Raw genomic sequence first — 17,749 nt, 5'->3', positions numbered from 1 at the left:
AACTATGCCTATTGCACTCAGAAGGTCACTCAACTAGATTTTCCAAATTTTGGATTGCCAAATACCTATTTTACCCTCTAAATTATAAATATTTATCTTCTTTTATTTTTTTAAAAACTTTTTAATATTATGATTTCCCTTTTTAATCTTTATTATGGACTTACCTATAGAATAAATAAATATAATTTATAAATTAAAAAATAAAAAGTATTTAAGCATCACTAATGCTGGAATAACAAAACAATGAGCATAGTAAAAGAACTAATTAGAATAATTTATTTGTAATAATAATTTTAGTTTTAACAACAAAAATTCAAAAATTTATTTACACAATTCAGAATGAACGAAAATAAAGGTTGTAAAATATATATTCCATGCACGTAATATAAAAATAATTATTTAAATAAAAGTATTTTTATAAGATATATTATATATTCTTGAAAATTATGCTCAATTATATTGTATATATTCCATGCACGACTTACCATAACATATTTTACCCTATACAGATAGTCCCTTCTATCCGGTGACATAACTTTGTGTCGTTGAAAAGTTGGTAGAAACATAATAATATAATTTAGCATAATTTTCAAGAATATATAATGTATATTATAAAAATACCTTTATTTAAATAATTATTTTTATATTACGTGCATGGAATATATATTTAAAGCCTTTATTTTCTTTCATTCTTAATTGTGTAAATAAATTTTAAATTTTTGTTGTTAATACTAAAATTATTATTACTAGCAAATTATTCTAATTAATTTTTTTTACTATGCTCATTATTTTGTTATTCCAGCATTATATATGTTTAAATACTTTTTAATTTTTTAATTTATAAATAATATTTATTTATTCTATAGGTAAGTCCATAATATAAATTAAAAAGGGAAAATTATAATATTAAAAAGTTTAAAAAAAATAAATAAAAAGAAAATAATGTTTATAATTTAGAGGGTAAAATAGGTATATGACAATCCAAAATTTGAAAATGTGGTTGAGTGACTTTCTGAGTGCAATTGGCATAGTTCAGTGACTTTGTTGTTACAAACGAAAGTAAATGACTTTAGGAGATAATTTGGGATAGTTGAGTGACCATTTGAGTAATGGACTCCCCATTTGTACGATTACACTGAGTTTATTGTTGTTGTAATTACGAAGGTAGTTAAGAAAATATTACAAACTAACAAGTCAGCAACTTCTGTTGACTGTGGATTGGTGGATATTATTCTGACTCATAAAAATATTACGCTGGATATGTTAACATTTTATGTTTTTTGGGGTGAGTTTTACCGGTGCATAGAGGTGAAAATAGAAAAAAATACAGCCTTTGGATGAGATTAATATAACCCAATTTAGGTTTAAAAATTAGTTAAATTAACTCTCAAAAAGCAAAAAGGTACACATAAATTAGAACAGATGGAGCAGTAATTTGTATTTACACTAAGTTATTCTCTCTCTGTTTCGATTTAGATGACACACTTTCCTTATTAATCCGTTCCAAAAAGAATGACACATTTCTACAATTGGAAATAATTCAACTTTAAACTCTTTCTTTTACTTATTTTACCCTTAATAACAACAACAACAACAACGACCCAGTAAAATTCCACTAGTGGGGTCTGGGGAGGGTAGTGTGTACGCAGACCTTACCCCTACCCCGAGGGAGTAGAGAGACTGTTTCTGAAAGACCCTCGGCTCAAGACAAAAAGACAAAAGGAGACAATATCAGTAACACCAGAGAAATCATAGAAAAAATAGGAACAACATGAAAGCCAGAAGAAAGATACAAAGCAAAAACGAAATAGTATCCCTACCAAACTAGTCTTTCAAAGAAATGACGTAAGGCAAGACTCAATTACCTCCTAATCTCCAACCCTAATACTCGCCCTCCACATGTTCCTGTCAAGTGCCATGTCCTCGGAAATCTGGATCCTCGACATATCCTGCCTGATCACCTCTCCCCAATACTTCTTAGGCTGCCCTCTACCTCTTCTCGTGCCCTCCACAACCAGCCGTTCGCACCTCCTTACCGGAGCATCTGGGCTTCTCCTCTGAACATGCCCGAACCATCTGAGCCTCGCTTCCCGCATCTTGTCATCAATGGGGCCACGCGCACCTTCTCCCGAATATCATCATTCCTAATCTTATCCAGCCTAGTATGCCCGCACATCCACCTCAACATCCTCATTTCTGCTACCTTCATCTTTTGGATATGTGTGTTCTTAACAGGCCAACACTCAGCCACATACATCATGGTCGGTCTAACCACCGCTTTGTAGAACTTACCTTTGAGTATCAGTGGCACTCTCTTGTCACACAATACTCCAGATGCTAACCTCCACTTCATCCAACCTACCCCAATACGGTGTGTAAAATTTATCATTAATAAGAAGTTATACTAATCACATAAATATCATGGACCCACAAAACTTTTACCCCTTAAGCTTTTAATATCATAAGTTTCAAAAGTCTTTTTTTTTTGGCAGAATACATAGACAGACACTTAAACTATCAAAGAAAGTTCACTTGAACACCTCAACTAAGCCATTTTCCATCGGAACACTTCTACTATACTTTGACTGCACCAGTTTAACACGTCCGACCAGAGCTTATAATTTGTTTTGACGCGTGTGTTCACTCGCTTCCAGCATGAATAATCTAACCAATTAAAAACTGACACGTTTTTCAGAGCTGGGGAAGGAAGAATTTTATGTCAATGTTTTTTGGGGTTCAAAATTCCTTCAGATCTGGGTGTTTACAGTGAAGCTTGGTAACGCTCACATGGTGTAAATTGACCGGATATCACATTTTCTTAAAATTCAAGAACAAAATTGTCCATAGAAATTCCAATAACCACAAACTATCTTTGGGTCAAAATCAACCAACCCACATCTATGAAATTCAAGAACAAATCAAGTGTGAATGACCACAAATATTCCAAGTTCTTCTTTACCAAAATTTGGGGGGGCCGTGTATATTCAAGAACAAGAACAAATATTCCAGGTTCTTCTTTCGCTGGTATATTCAAGAACAAATCAAGTTATATGAAATTTCAATAACCACAAACAAATCAAGTGATATTGTCAGCAATAATATGAAAATTTTAATTTTTCTTAAGCTTCGAATTTTTGAAGAACCGGGTAACAAGAATTTCAAATTGATATTACCCAAATTTATCATCGAACAGAGCAACATAAATGGAGGGCCCAACAATTTTCTCTTTTTATGTACCAGCGAAATTCCTACAATATTTGGAAGATTTCCCTCTTATTTTTCTCCATGTCAATGGAGGAGGAAGTAGAATAGTGGAGGAGGAGAGAGAGGGTGATGATGAACTTCTGGGGAGAAAAATATAAAAAGAAAGGGAAAATATTAAATCAGATAAAAAGAAAAGGAAAATATTAAATCAGATCCAATCACGCGCCTAAGAGTCGTAAACTACAATCTTTTTGCCATGTCAGTGTTTTGTGCTAAACTGGTGCAGTCAAAGTATAGTAAAAGTGTTTCGGTGGAAAATGGCTTAGTTGAGGTGTTCAAGTGAACTTTCTTTGATAGTTTAAGTGTCTGTCTATGTATTCTGCCCGCAAGGCGACAGGCCATGCTGATTCGCATAGCACTGTCTCCCCCTTCTACGCGATCGCATTACTTCCCACGCGGACCGCACTGCCCAATCTCCTCAACCTATGCGATCGCAGGACCCTAAAATTTTTTTTAAAAAAACCTTCGAATTTCGGTTAAGGGGGGGAGGGCCCAAAAATTTTCTTTTTTTCCCAAATTTTTTATTTTTTTTTTTTTTTTTTTTTTTCCCCCCCCCCTTTCTTGAAACCTTTTTCCTATTTTTGCGATTTCGGGCAGGCATACCTACGCGATCGCATAGAGGGAAAATTCCTCTGCATTTCTGCTGCACTTTTCATGTTCAAAATCCCCGTTAGCCATCCGAAATCACCCCGAGGCCCTCGGACCTCAACCAAATGCACAGATATGTTCTATTATTACTTCATTCAAAACTTGCTCGTAACATAAAACACTATCATAAACACAAAATCATCGAATTACCCACGGATTCAGCCTAAGTTAAACTAAAACTTTCGAAACTTGCATTTGATCAAAACCGACCTAAACACCTCCGAATGATCTGAAACTTTGCACGCATATCCAAAAATCACCTAACGGAGCTACTGCAACTCTCGGAATTCTATTCCGACCCTCGGATCAAATCTCACCTACCATCCGGAATTCGCCAAAATCCAACCTTAGCCAATTCAAGCATAATTCTACACCGGACCTCCAAATTCAATTCCGACTTCACTCCTAAATCACAAATCATCCCCCGAAGCTACCCGAACCACCGGAACTCACATCCGAGCCCTTTAACTACATAGTCAACTTCCGGTTGACTTTTTCCCAAAGCAAGCTTCCTTCAAAAAGGCTAATTGCCATATTTTCCAACTAGAACCAATGCAATTCTACCCGATCAACTCAATTACTGATATTAAATCATGGAGGGACATAATATGGGGAAACGGGGCGGTAACTCACGTGACGACGGGCCGGGTCGTCTCACAACACCTATTCGAATCATAACACATAGAAGATACCTTTCGACCCTCCACTATTGGGATATTCAACCGAGTAAGAACATATTCTCTCCTTAATGTTTTCGACCTTCACGGTGTGCTCCTCGACATAGATTTCGTCATAATACATTTACAGAAGCGATCTTAGCTCCCAGACATATCTAACTAGTATAACAAATTGTTTCCCCTCATAAGCCAATTACCCATTAGCTTTACCTTTAGTTCATGTTTTTGTATACCTTCCACTGTCATACGCACTACACAGTACCAACATACTCATTACGTAGCTATCCAGCAGCCATTCCCACAATTTGGGACAATACTGAACATATAAGTTCATAACTCCAGCTCACAAAATCAGCACCTTGGTGCTCAAGCCATAAGCAAAGGTCCGGCCTCATGTCCTCCAGACTGGCCCAACATCAACTCACGGAGATTACATCTCGCCCCCCCCTCGATCGAGGAAGCACAAGCCATCAAGGCGCATATACTACTAAGCGCTCATGTGCGCATACTGACGTGTGGAAGGAATTTCAAGAGGTATATCTCAAGCTGAATCAAGTACGCACGAGAAGAATTCCAAGAAAGTGAAGTTTTTCCTAAAGGTTCTGCAGCCTCTCGTGGAGAAATACAGGCGTCCCCGTATCGTTCCACGAGACTCTACTAAACCGGCTCATGACTCATGAGGCCTAGTAACCTAGGCTCTGATACCAACTTGTCACGACCCCAAACCCGGTCGTGATGGCGCCCAACACTAATGCTAGGCAAGCCCGACCATTTACTCTCTCAACCCGAGCACAAAGCCCAAAACCAATTAATCAGATACTTAAAATCAAATATTAATACTCATAGTTGAAATACTCAATTAAAAACAATACGAAATACTGACATAAACTGTAACTCCCAAAGACCTGGGGTCATGAGTCTAGAGCCTCTAACTAATACAGAGTCAAGAATCCTCAAAATAAGTATGTTCTAAAGTACGGTAATAAAAAAGGGATAAGGGAGGAGTCGGGTCCTACGGACGTCATAGCAGCTACCTCGACCACTCCTGGAACTCTGGAAACCAGCGGCTAGCTCAACTAAGCTCCCGAAGTACCTGAATCTGCACACAAGGTGCAGGGAGTAGGGGTGAGTACTACCAACTCAGTGAGTAATAAGCATATAAAATGTCTGAAGATAAGAAATCCACGAAGTGCCACAAAGTAAAGCTAAAACTAACAGTCCAACACCTACTACGAACCAACAGCAAAACAACTTCAAATATAACAGTCAAGTAAAATGTAAGGATGCAATGCAATGCACATGAACACGCTGTGGCGTACAGCCCGATCCATTTAACGTCGACGGCGCTCACTAGGGGTGTGTATAGACTCCGGAGGGGCTCCTTCAGCCCAAGCGCAATATAATCATACCATTCGCTGCGGCGTGCAGCCCGATCCATACTCAGTCCACAATATGCATATGAGTTACGTAACAGATTTAATTAATTTCCCAATTTCTAATTTATTAAGAAGAATACACTTTAGATATTTAACTTCAGGAAAAGTGATTTAGCGTTTCATAACAGTGATTAAACACAGGACTGAGATCAATGATTATACAAAGCATGCTATCACAATGACATTCATCCTCTAAGGATGCTACAGATCGGCACAAGGCCCCAAACACGGCAATAAGCCCAGATATATTCAATACAGGGTGCGTATCAGTCGCCAATATAGATAAATTCTTGTTCGGGATGGACCAAGTCACAATCCCCAGTCATAAACAATCCCGCACCTGCCATGGGGTGCGAGTCACGCCCTACTATAGCGTCACAATGTGATAAGCCAGGGTTTAAAACCCTCAGGCCATCATATACACCAACTACTCACCTCTAACCGGCCGTAGAATGGTCCGCAATGCCTTTTCCTTTCGTATCGACCTCCTCGTGCGTCGAATCTAGTCAAAATCACAACGAATACATAAATATGGGTTAAAGAACATAACCCAATCAAAAATACTCGAAAAGTACTAAAATTCACGAAGTTGGTAAAACCCGAGCCCCGGGCCCACTTCTCGAAAAATTCCGAAAATCACACCAACGGATTCCTCGTCTCGTCACGAGTCCGTACATATAAAGTTTACCGAAAACGGAGCTCAAATGGCCTTCAAATCCTAAAAATCGTTTTCAAAACCAAGCCCTAGTTCTTCACAATTTCTACCCACTTTCATGAATTTGAGTGTTGATTCTTCCATAAAACTGGTTTTTTACTAGTCAAGTAGACTTACCTCAAATCAATACCCGTTGAAAACCCTCTTCAAATCGCTCAAAAAGCTCTCTTGGCGGAGTAAAAATGGTGGAAAAATAATGTGGGTCGCGGATATAAGGGTTTTAAACATTCTGCCAGATTACTGTAGCGACCTCTATGCGATCGCATCACTACCCCTGCGATCGCATAGGCCAAAATTTCCAGGCCCTCAATTCCTCTTACGCGATCGCAAGGACAGGCCATGCGATCGCATAGCACTGTCTCCCCCTTCTACGCGATCGCATTACTTCCCACGCGACCGCACTGCCCAATCTCCTCAACCTATGCGATCGCAGACCCCTATACTCGATCGTATAGAGCAAATCTTCATCCCCCTCTGAACCTTCTATGCGATCGCAGGCATACCTACGCGATCGCATAGAGGAAAATTCCTCTGCAATTTCTGCTGCACTTTTTCATGTTCAAAACTCCCCGTTAGCCATCCGAAATCACCCCGAGGCCCTCGGGACCTCAACCAAATGCACAGATATGTTCTATTACTTCATTCAAACTTGCTCGTAACATAAAAACACTATCATAAACACCAAAATCATCGAATTACCACGGATTCAAGCCTAAGTTAAACTAAAACTTTCGAAACTTGCATTTGATCTAAAACCCGACCTAAACACCTCCGAATGATCTGAAACTTTGCACGCATATCCAAAATCACCTAACGGAGCTACTGCAACTCTCGGAATTCTATTCCGACCCTCGGATCAAATCTCACCTACCATCCGGAATTCGCCAAAATCCAACCTTAGCCAATTCAAGCATAATTCTACACCGGACCTCCAAATTCAATTCCGACTTCACTCCTAAATCACAAATCATCCCCCGAAGCTACCCGAACCACCGGAACTCACATCCGAGCCCTCTAACTACATAGTCAACTTCCGGTTGACTTTTTCCAAAGCAAGCTTCCTTCAAAAAGGCTAATTGCCATATTTCCAACTAGAACCAATGCAATTCTACCCGATCAACTCAATTACTGATATTAAATCATGGAGGGACATAATATGGGGGAAACGGGGCGGTAACTCACGTGACGACGGGCCGGGTCGTCACAAGGTTCTTCTTTCGCTGGTATATTCAAGAACAAATCAAGTTATATGAAATTCCAATAACCACAAACAAATCAAGTGATATTGTCAGCAATAATATGAAAATTTTAATTTTTCTTAAAGCTTCGAATTTTTGAAGAACCGGGTAACAAGAATTTCAAATTGATATTACCCAAATTTATCATCGAACAGAGCAACATAAATGGAGGGGCCAACAATTTTCTCTTTTTATGTACCAGCGAAATTCCTACAATATTTGGAAGGTTTTCCTCTTATTTTTGTCCATGACAATGGAGGAGGAAGCGGAATAGTGGAGGAGGAGAGAGAGGGTGATGATGAACTTCTGGGGAGAAAAATATAAAAAGAAAAGGAAAATATTAAATCAGATAAAAAGAAAAGGAAAATATTAAATCAGATCCAATCACGCGCCTAAGAGTCGTGAACTACAATCTTTTTGCCATGTCAGTGTTTTGTGCTAAACTGGTGCAGTCAAAGTATAGTAAAAGTGTTTCAGTGGAAAATGGCTTAGTTGAGGTGTTCAAGTGAACTTTCTTTGATAGTTTAAGTGTCTGTCTATGTATTCTGCCTTTTTTTTTTTTCCTTAAAATTCGTATTGAGTCAAACTAGAAGGTAGTAATTATTATTTGGACGATTGATCGAATGAAAATGTAAGTACTCTTTGGATTCCTACTTAAACCTACGAGAAAATGTCATCTCTTCTATAGTACATTTTCAAGAAAGTTGGCCCTTTTGTACTCTCTAGGAAGAGAAAAAGAAGAATATTAATCTTTTACCGTTGACCTTCAAACTCCTATAAAGAACCAATTCTTATATTTTCTGGATCAACTATAAAGCTTCAATTAAAGGGATAATTATTAAAATAACCTACACTAAGTAGATCTTCTCATTTCTCAAGCCTAGAGGAAAAAAGTTATACCTTGAAAAACTAAAAACTGTTCCAGGATTCTAGTGTAGTTTCAAACTCGAGCAGTGGTTTAGATTGCAACCCATTTACTAATGGTCTATGTCCTTTTTGAGTGTAAAAAATGTTTTATGTAATATATTTTATATCTTAGGTTATTAATTAACTCCAATTTTATGGATGGTTACATATACATAATAAACTAAAAAAAAAATCAAAAGTTTTCTTAGCGGTATAGTAACGTCACATGAATAATCACAATCAAAGAAAAACTAATGATATAATAGATTCGCAGGAAATAATGAAGTACATGAATTCTCTATTTCTTTCCTTAACTAAGAGAGGAGCGAACTTTTAACTTGTTGAACCAATCTTTATCGCGACATGATATATAATGGTCTATCTTAAACTTGAAAAAATGGAAAAAAGTACCATGCAGTTTCCGAGGATTATTACCTAATATTCTGCCTTAGTTCCAATTAAACCTAAGGTGGTCAGTGGTTACCACAGTTTTCTTACTTAAGTAAAACTTTAGTCAAGATTTAGACCACCTTTTGGTAGATTTTTCTTTAATCTTCTTTGGTTAGACTCACTCATGAGTCAATTGATTTGATAATTAATAGTTACAAAAGTACTGATCTCATTGAAATTTTTTCCCTGATAATATATATTATATATCTCTAAAATATACTTAATATTTTATCTATATATGCAGTATAATTTTTTGACGCAAAATGATCGATATTTATTATGCTAGAGTATTTTTAAAGCAACCTTTTCTTTATTTATGCAACTACAAATAATTTGAACAAAGTTACTGCAATGGTGAAGCAGGCAGTATATTCAGCAAAGGTTGCATTAATTTATTTTTGAAATTATTCTCTAGAAATTCCATGAATGATGTGATAAATATTATTCTGATAATTGAAGTTAGTTATCTTTATCTACGAAAATAATTTTTTTGATTATTTTAATATTCGTCTCTGGAGAATAAGATATGAATGAATATGCTTGAGGTCTCAATTTTCCAAGAAGAAAAAATAACTAATACCATAACTCTTTGAGGAGCTATTTGGTTTAAGGGATTAGGTGGATTATCCCAATGCAATCTAACATTAAATTTATCTTATGTTTATTTGAAAATATTAATTAAATTTAATATTATTTTATCTCAAAATTATAATCCTAAAACATCTTAATTTTGAATCAAATAATGAATTCTTGTCTTATGATTCTACATGCCAAAAAATGAGAAGCAGTAACTATGGTTTATTAGATATTTTTTTATGGACCCACCAAATTTTAGGCGATGAGGAATCGATCGCGGGAAGATGGCATGGACACAAAGGAAATTATACAAAGAAAATAAAAAAGAAAAAGAAACAAACTAGGTGCCTATGGCAAGTGACGAGCTGCAGCTAAAAGACTAATCAAATCAAATAATCAAAAAGTTTTCTGTAAAAGTGTAAAACCCACCAACGTTGACTACTTCATTAATCATTTTGACAACTAGTCAACACTTATATTCATGGTTTTTTGTGCCCTATTTTTTCTAAATAAAAAGGCTACAATTATGTCCTTTCCTATCTAATAAGAAAGGACTAAGTTCGTAGGAAAAATAAATACATAAATAAAATATTTAGGGTCTTTGCATAGACTTGAAAGATAAAATTAGAGTAACCAACACGTAGTAAAATAAAGAATATGCATGGCTACTTTTTTGTCACCAACTCTCGACATAAAGGTCCCACGTTAATTTGCTAGACCCCACAATCTTGAATTTGTCCGAAATTTAATATTATATTATTCTTATGCAAGGGGAAATTAGGCCTAAGAATGAGTAGTTAAGATTTATTCTGCTTTTCTCTAATATAATAGAGAATGAACAATCTTAAATACTCCAATAATTAAACTAGTTGGTTGCAAGAGGACATTAAATAGTTTTAGGACCCGTTTGTCTGTAGATTTTTTTTTTTTCTATTCTTTGATTATTTTTCTTTTAAAAATATGTTTGTTCATGAGATTTTGTAAGCTTTTGGAAATTTTTCAAAAATGAATTTTTCGAAAACTTTCCCCACTCACACAACAGCATATTTTTTCAAGTGTTATGCATATATAAATATAATTCAAATTCTAAATACTATTTTTCAACAAAAAAAAAGAGCTTCTTATATTATGGTTGAATAATAACTTTTTAGCAATACATACGTTCAAGCTTCTGGCACTAATAAGACCTAACTTGGTTTATCGCATAGTAGGTCAGGCAGCTTATTTTAGGATTCAAATCAGGAGAGTGTAGTTAATTGAATATTTTTCGCCAAAAAATAGTGTATATGTGTCTACCATTATTATTTTACATATAACTAAATTTGAATCTTCTTAGAAAATTTTTTAATGTCTAACATTAATTCAATTCTCATCAGTTTCATCTTTGTTTACTTGATTTTTTTTGTTTTGGAAAACGATTATATATAGCCGCTTTCGATATAATAACCTATATATATATATATATATATATATATATATATATATATATATATATATATATATATATATATATATATATATATATTATGTTATATATAAATTTATACACTTTTATGATTATTGGATATAAATAATTTCGACGGCACGCGAAAAATGGTGTTTCCCCATTTTTTTCATAGTAACTTTTAGAGATATATATTGGGAGGATTAGCATAGCCTGCACTATTTCCATCCCTTAAATGGAAAAGAAAATTAGTTTACGTTCCTCCAAAATTAGAGGTTAGATTAAAGTATGCAGTCAATATGTCTATAACTGTTTCTTTTAGGTTTCCTTCTCAGTGCCCGATACTTGCGTATATTGAGGCCTGGCTAAATTCAGATTCACGACAGAAAATTTTATATAGCGCTACCTAACAAAGGTGACTCCATACCTAAAACTCGAACCCGATAGCTCTGATTAAGGATGAAGTAGTATTTACCGCTCCACCGCAATCCTGATTGGTAATATGTCTATAACTATTGTTTCAAACTCAACTATTATAAGTTAAAAAATATTTATAGTAAATTTATAATGTCACAAGAAAACAAAAGAATAGTACTATGCTAAAACTAAATTTAAATTCTGAATATGCTAGACTACTAAGTTATATTCTTTTTTCCTTTTTTTTTTAGGTTGGGGTTGGGGGTAGTGGGGGAGTGGGGGAAGCGTTTTATCTTCAAGAGGAAACATATCCAAATTAATGCTAAAAAAAAAAAAAAAACGATGAGCCAGCCAGCTTGAAGATAAGGTTCACATTTTACATTATTGTATTTTCTGATGCAAAAAAAAAAAAAGATAAGTGAAAAGACATATTGCTAGTGACCGCTACTGTAATGGCTTAATCCCATAGCTGAAGTCATTGAAGCAAACTTAGCCAGCTCTTGCGGCAAAAATGGACGACCCCCTTCATTTCCCATGCCCAGAAAATCTCTGGTCAGACTATTATCATAGTTGAACGAAACAGCTTGAGTTTGCATGCCACCTGTTTGCATTAATGCCTGATTGAAATTGATTGCTTTAGTATTAGCTGATGAACTCATATTTGGACACCCATTAATGAGACCATTATCTGTTGGGTTGTAATCCTCTGATTGTTTGGTAAAAACTTGGTGCATTTCACTTGTGTTTTGAGACAAAGTGTTGAACATTTGTGTGTTTGAGGAAGAAGATGAAGAGTTCATTACACCAAAAGTGTTTGTAAAGAAAGTTGGGTTGCTTTTGGTAGAACCTATTTGGGCAGCTTTTTGAAGAAGTGCAGTAGCTGACATTGGTGTTGAAGATTTTGGGTGTTGATTTTGATTATCAGAATACATAGAAGATAAGGTTTCAGACATTGAAGTGGCAGGGGTAGTGGCTACAGTATTCTTGTCAATTGCCCATTGCATTTGATTACCAAAGACATTATTAGGAGATTGCATTTGGACCATATGATCTGGTATTCCAGTTGAACTGGAGGAAGCAAAAAGATTTGAACTTGGTGTTGACATGTGAAGAGGATTATTGAGTTGGGAATTATTATTAACTTGATTTAACCAAAGTGATAATCTTGGCTTTTGTTGCTGGTGATGTAGAGAACTCCCACTTGTCATACCACTAAAATCTTGTGCAAAACCTGTCCCAATTTGGGAAATTCCACCAACTAAATTGGGTTGCTGGTTGAAGTTCAAGTTGTTTGTTCCCACTGAAGTGATTCTTGCACTCTCTTCAGCTAAAGCATCACAAAATGCTCTGTGTGTAATGAAACTATCTTTCCTGTAAAATGGAAGAAAAAACAGAAAACCCAACATTAAATTAAGGCATATCAGACACATGGAATAAAGGACAGACTGGTGCACTAAGCTCCCGCTATGCGCGTGGTCAGGAGAAGGTCCGGACCACAAGGATCTATTATATGCATTTCTGCAATAGATTTGTTTACACGACTTGAACCCTTGACCTCCTGGTCACATAGACGCATGGAATATCAAACAATAATAGCTGATAATTTGTGGTCAGAACTCAGAACTCAGGAGGAGGCAATAAATTGAATCAGAACAAAGACATTGAATTAAACTACTTAATTCCTATGAATGAATGAGCTAGCAATTATTTCAGTTTGAAACAAATATTCCTAAACAAGAACATGTTACATAGTACCAATCTAAGGGAAATTAATTACCTGGAAAAAAGAGTTCCACAGTCACATTTATACTCTCTAGTACCACAAGTTTTAGTATGTGCTTTCCAATCTGACTGAACTGCATACTTCTTTGAACACTTCTCACACTTCCATTTTTTTTCACCATGTTTTCTACTGAAATGTTTCTTTATACCAGTAAGATCTCCAAGTGCACGTGAAGGATCATTGTGTACACAACTCTTTTCTGGACATATATATACTTTCTTCTTCACTATTTCTTGTTTATTCCTTTGCTTCAATTTCCATGGTAGATTGTGTCCTCTCCTATGAAGTTGCAAGTTTTGGTCCCTTTGAAAACCTTTGTTGCAGATTTCACATAAAAATCTATTTGTAGCCATCAGTGTTTTTGGTGATAGTGCAATAACTTCAGCATCTGGATCTGTCAACATAAAAAGAAAAAAAAGCTCTTGGTCATGTACTATAACAAGAACATCGGCAGCCCGATGCACTAAGCTCCCGCTATGCCCGGCGTTCAGGGAAGGGCCGGACTACAAGAGTCTATTATACGCAGTATTACCCTGCCTTTCTGCAAGAGACTATATATATATATATATATATATATATATATATATATATATATATATATATATATATATATATATATGTTATTGTAAATGAATAGTTAATTTGTATACCTGGTGTACCTGGAAGATTTCTTCTTTTCTTGGAAGAAGAATTAGCTTTAGGGTTAGGGTTTGGTTCAAGTAATACATCTTGAGGATGATGAGGTAGTGCTACACCTTTGACAGAAGAAGGAATTGAAAAAACATCACCAGACATCATTTGATATAAAGGGTTTTTGTTTTTGGCAACTAAAGAAGCAGTGGAGCTAAAAAACAAAGCTAACTCAAAGAGTTTAAGTTTTTTTCCAAATACAAACAGATAAAAAAAAACTTGGTATTATTCAAATCTCAGAAGTTTCAGATTGTTCCAAAAGAACAAAAGTAAGAATAAGCTAAGTGTAAAGCCAAACAACAAACAAAAACACTAACTTTTGAATCTTTAAAACACCAAGAAAAAACAAAGAACCTAAGACTTATTTCAAACTTGCGTGAAGGTTTTCTTGGCTTTGTATCACAGCTAAGATTTCTGAAGAGGAGAGATTAGCTGGAGAAAAGTTTGTGTGATTTAAAAAGAAAACACCAAAAAAAGACCATGAAAGCAAAAGAGAATATTTCCTTTCTTTTTCTAACCAACACACACACACAGAAAAAACACACTTCTCTCTCTAATTTCTCTCTCTTGCAATTTTTCTTCTTCAATGTCCTTTCATTTTTATGTTGTTATATTTCAAAGTCGGTCAGCCATAGATTTAGCTGCTGGGCCACCTTTTTGTTTTGATCTCTCTCTCTGTCTAAAAAAAGCAATCCGGTGCCTAAAGTATCTCGTATTTACGTAGGGTATAAGGAAGAGTCGCAACTCAAGAGATGTGATAATGCAAATAGTCTATCTTAATGCAAATATTAATGACTGTTTCCATGGCTCAAACTCGTGACCTCTAGGTCTAGAGGTCTCACTAAGGCCACGCGAAAATAATTTTACCGTTGTTCAAGGATACAAGGTTCTCTATCATAAGATATTTAATTTTTAAAGGAATACGTACTTTTTAAAATATGTATTTGTATATATGTAGAATTGGCTGTATGCTGCTTGTAACCAGAATGTGTAGAGCTCTGTGTCATTTTGTAGTTTTTCGAGCTAAATTCCAATTATCAATACAGATGATATTTTAAGAGGATACTAAAATATAGTAGAAGCTAATATTGTAACTACGAGATTCAGAATTTACAGCCACCGAAATTGTCTCAATGCCTCCCTGTTGGTTTTTCTGTTTTTCTGTTTTCTTTTTTGGTGTAATTTTTTGTGAAATGACGGGTATTAAGATAATTACTAATATCAAGTCAGATGTGGTGATATGAAAAATGAAGTAAATAACATATTATAACATATTAAAATACACTGATAATTAATGTGAAAATAAACAGTTAGCATATATAGTTTTTTATTTTTTTGTTAATTAGAGAAATGAAAATTTTGTGCAGCTTCTTATTTTCTTCCTTTTCTTTCTGCATTTTCCAAAACAATGTTAACGCTTAGCTCATCCTTAATTTAAAATTTATGTGACTATATATATATATATATATATATATATATATATATATATATATATATATATATATATCAAAAATCCATATTATGTAATTATAAAGATCAACTAAAAACAAAACTTGCAGTTGTGCGCGTCCTAGGTATGAGAAGGGCATACGAATTAATGTAAAGATATTTCAATTAATCTCCAACTATAATATTTATTGATTTTCTATGGTCATTCTTTGGTCAAATTAAATTGTAATAATGATGACATTGCCAGAGTACAATGAGAATATTGGAGTAGATAACGTTTTCGCATTAAACTTTGAACATATTACATCAGACAGAAATACACTGTTTTCATCATTGCTTCCATTTTTAGTAAGTATGACGCCAAGTCTCGTGGAGTATATAATCATTCCCTCTACATTTTTATTAGGTGTGAAATGAGCACGCATACTCTTAATTTTCTTTTTTTTCTTTGGAATTTTTTTTATATAAGTGTATGTGCATAAGTGCATGCTATAAATACATAGTTCTAGTGGCTCATTATTGAATAATAAAATAATTTAACTAGAAAATTTAGGAGAAAATGCAATAAATTATTTCGTTTTTGCTACAGCTAATAAAAGTCGTTGATACATATGTAAAAAACCTACTTAGTTCTAGTAGTTGCTTTACAAAAAAAAAAAATTCTTTTTATAGCGGAGATAGTCACGCGCAATATCAGACCACAACCATATTATTAAAAGCTTTTCTCCTTGGAATTATTTAGTCCAAATTGAAGTGAAAGGGAAGTAAGCTAAGTCAAAGTTTATCTTCACTTAAATTGACTAAATATATTATCTCAAGAGTAGTTACTATTTCGTTTAACGTATCTATTCACTTGACTAATTTGAATTTGCATTTCGCATGCCTTATTAAAAAGTCTTTTAGCAAATAATTACCAAATCAATCAAGGATAAATTAATAGGGTGAATCTCACTAGAACTTAATAAATCCTAGATCAAACAAAATAGAGTTCTTGTATGACGAGTTAGAGCTGAGAACAGTAAATAGCGAATTTAATATGCTATGAATGGCATGACATGTAATATCATAAATGTATAATAAATGTGAGAATGCTAAGGGTTGTAGTATAAAGGAATCGTCACCCAATGATTGTATGATTGGGTTCTCTTTCTCTGACGACGTGGAAAAGTAAGTAATCAATCTCAGTTATGGGATCTTGAAATTTGTGGATAAAGATTGAATAACATGTGCTTGAATAAAGAGAATAAAATAACTCTTTTGTATATTCTTCTCTCGACTTTACAATATGTCTCAATTCTCAAAAAGGGCAGATCCCCATTTGTTCCCCATCTCCTCCTATATATAAGGGTATTCCCCAAAAAACCCTAAAAAGTACAACATAAAGAATATCCAAAGGAATATTCTTCCTGTCTATTTCTAAGTTTAAGTTACCGTTACTATCCTATATCACATGTCCACATCTAGTCGTCCGCCTTCATTTGGACGGCCGTCAGTCTTTGTGTCGTGGTCAACCTCATCCTATGTTTTGCTTAATCTGTTATCATGGCTACCAAATTTGGACCTATACACTTAGTCCCTCCGCTTGTCGAGGTCGTAGCCCCGCACGTCCTCGGTAAGCGGACATCATTCGTTTCAGTGATGGGAGAATTTGGCTATTAGATTGCATTGGGTTGACTAAGATCGAGAGAACGACACAGCTTACGGAACCCTAGTTGGTGTGATTATCAAAATGTGACGTCACCACTATGCACGTCATCATTACGCATCTTCCCGAGACAGCGTCTGTGTGCTTATCGCTTTGGTTTTAGCGCCATCGACAGTTCTCTGCTTCGACTCTCGCGCCACCCATCCCTATAAATAGGTGAGGGTTTCGTTTCTTATAGAAAATTTTGCCATCTCCTTCCTTGTATGTACATTATTCTCCTTTGATAATCTTTCTCAGTTTCTTAGCTTCATTTCTGTGATTCTGCTTACCATCTTCCTGTTTAGTCATCATCTCTCCCTTATGGTTCACTAGCACACCCTCTATTATCGAGATGTCTTGAACCTTTCGTGC

At 35.0% G+C, this 17,749-nt stretch overlaps 1 protein-coding gene across 2 annotated transcripts; it reads right to left on the bottom strand.

Moving 5' to 3' along the window:
* Positions 1 to 12,102: 12,102 nt before the first annotated feature.
* On the bottom strand, positions 12,103 to 14,845 carry LOC109239129 (zinc finger protein JACKDAW-like). 2 transcript variants are annotated; one of them, XM_019405650.1, is made up of 3 exons: positions 14,214 to 14,845; positions 13,549 to 13,948; positions 12,103 to 13,142 (listed from the first exon to the last, which is right to left on the bottom strand). In XM_019405650.1, exons 1-3 carry the CDS (start codon positions 14,350 to 14,352, stop codon positions 12,206 to 12,208), a joined length of 1,476 nt encoding a protein of 491 aa, XP_019261195.1. In that variant the 5' UTR covers positions 14,353 to 14,845; the 3' UTR covers positions 12,103 to 12,205. The 2 variants fall into 2 exon arrangements, with proteins under 2 accessions (XP_019261195.1, XP_019261194.1); XM_019405649.1 differs by having other exon boundaries at positions 14,205 to 14,844.
* Between the last annotated feature and the right edge of the window lie 2,904 nt (positions 14,846 to 17,749).

Source organism: Nicotiana attenuata, unplaced genomic scaffold (genome assembly GCF_001879085.1).
Source record: "Nicotiana attenuata strain UT unplaced genomic scaffold, NIATTr2, whole genome shotgun sequence".
Taxonomy (NCBI): Eukaryota; Viridiplantae; Streptophyta; class Magnoliopsida; order Solanales; family Solanaceae; genus Nicotiana; species Nicotiana attenuata.
This window is presented reverse-complemented; position numbering and strand designations above follow the sequence as displayed.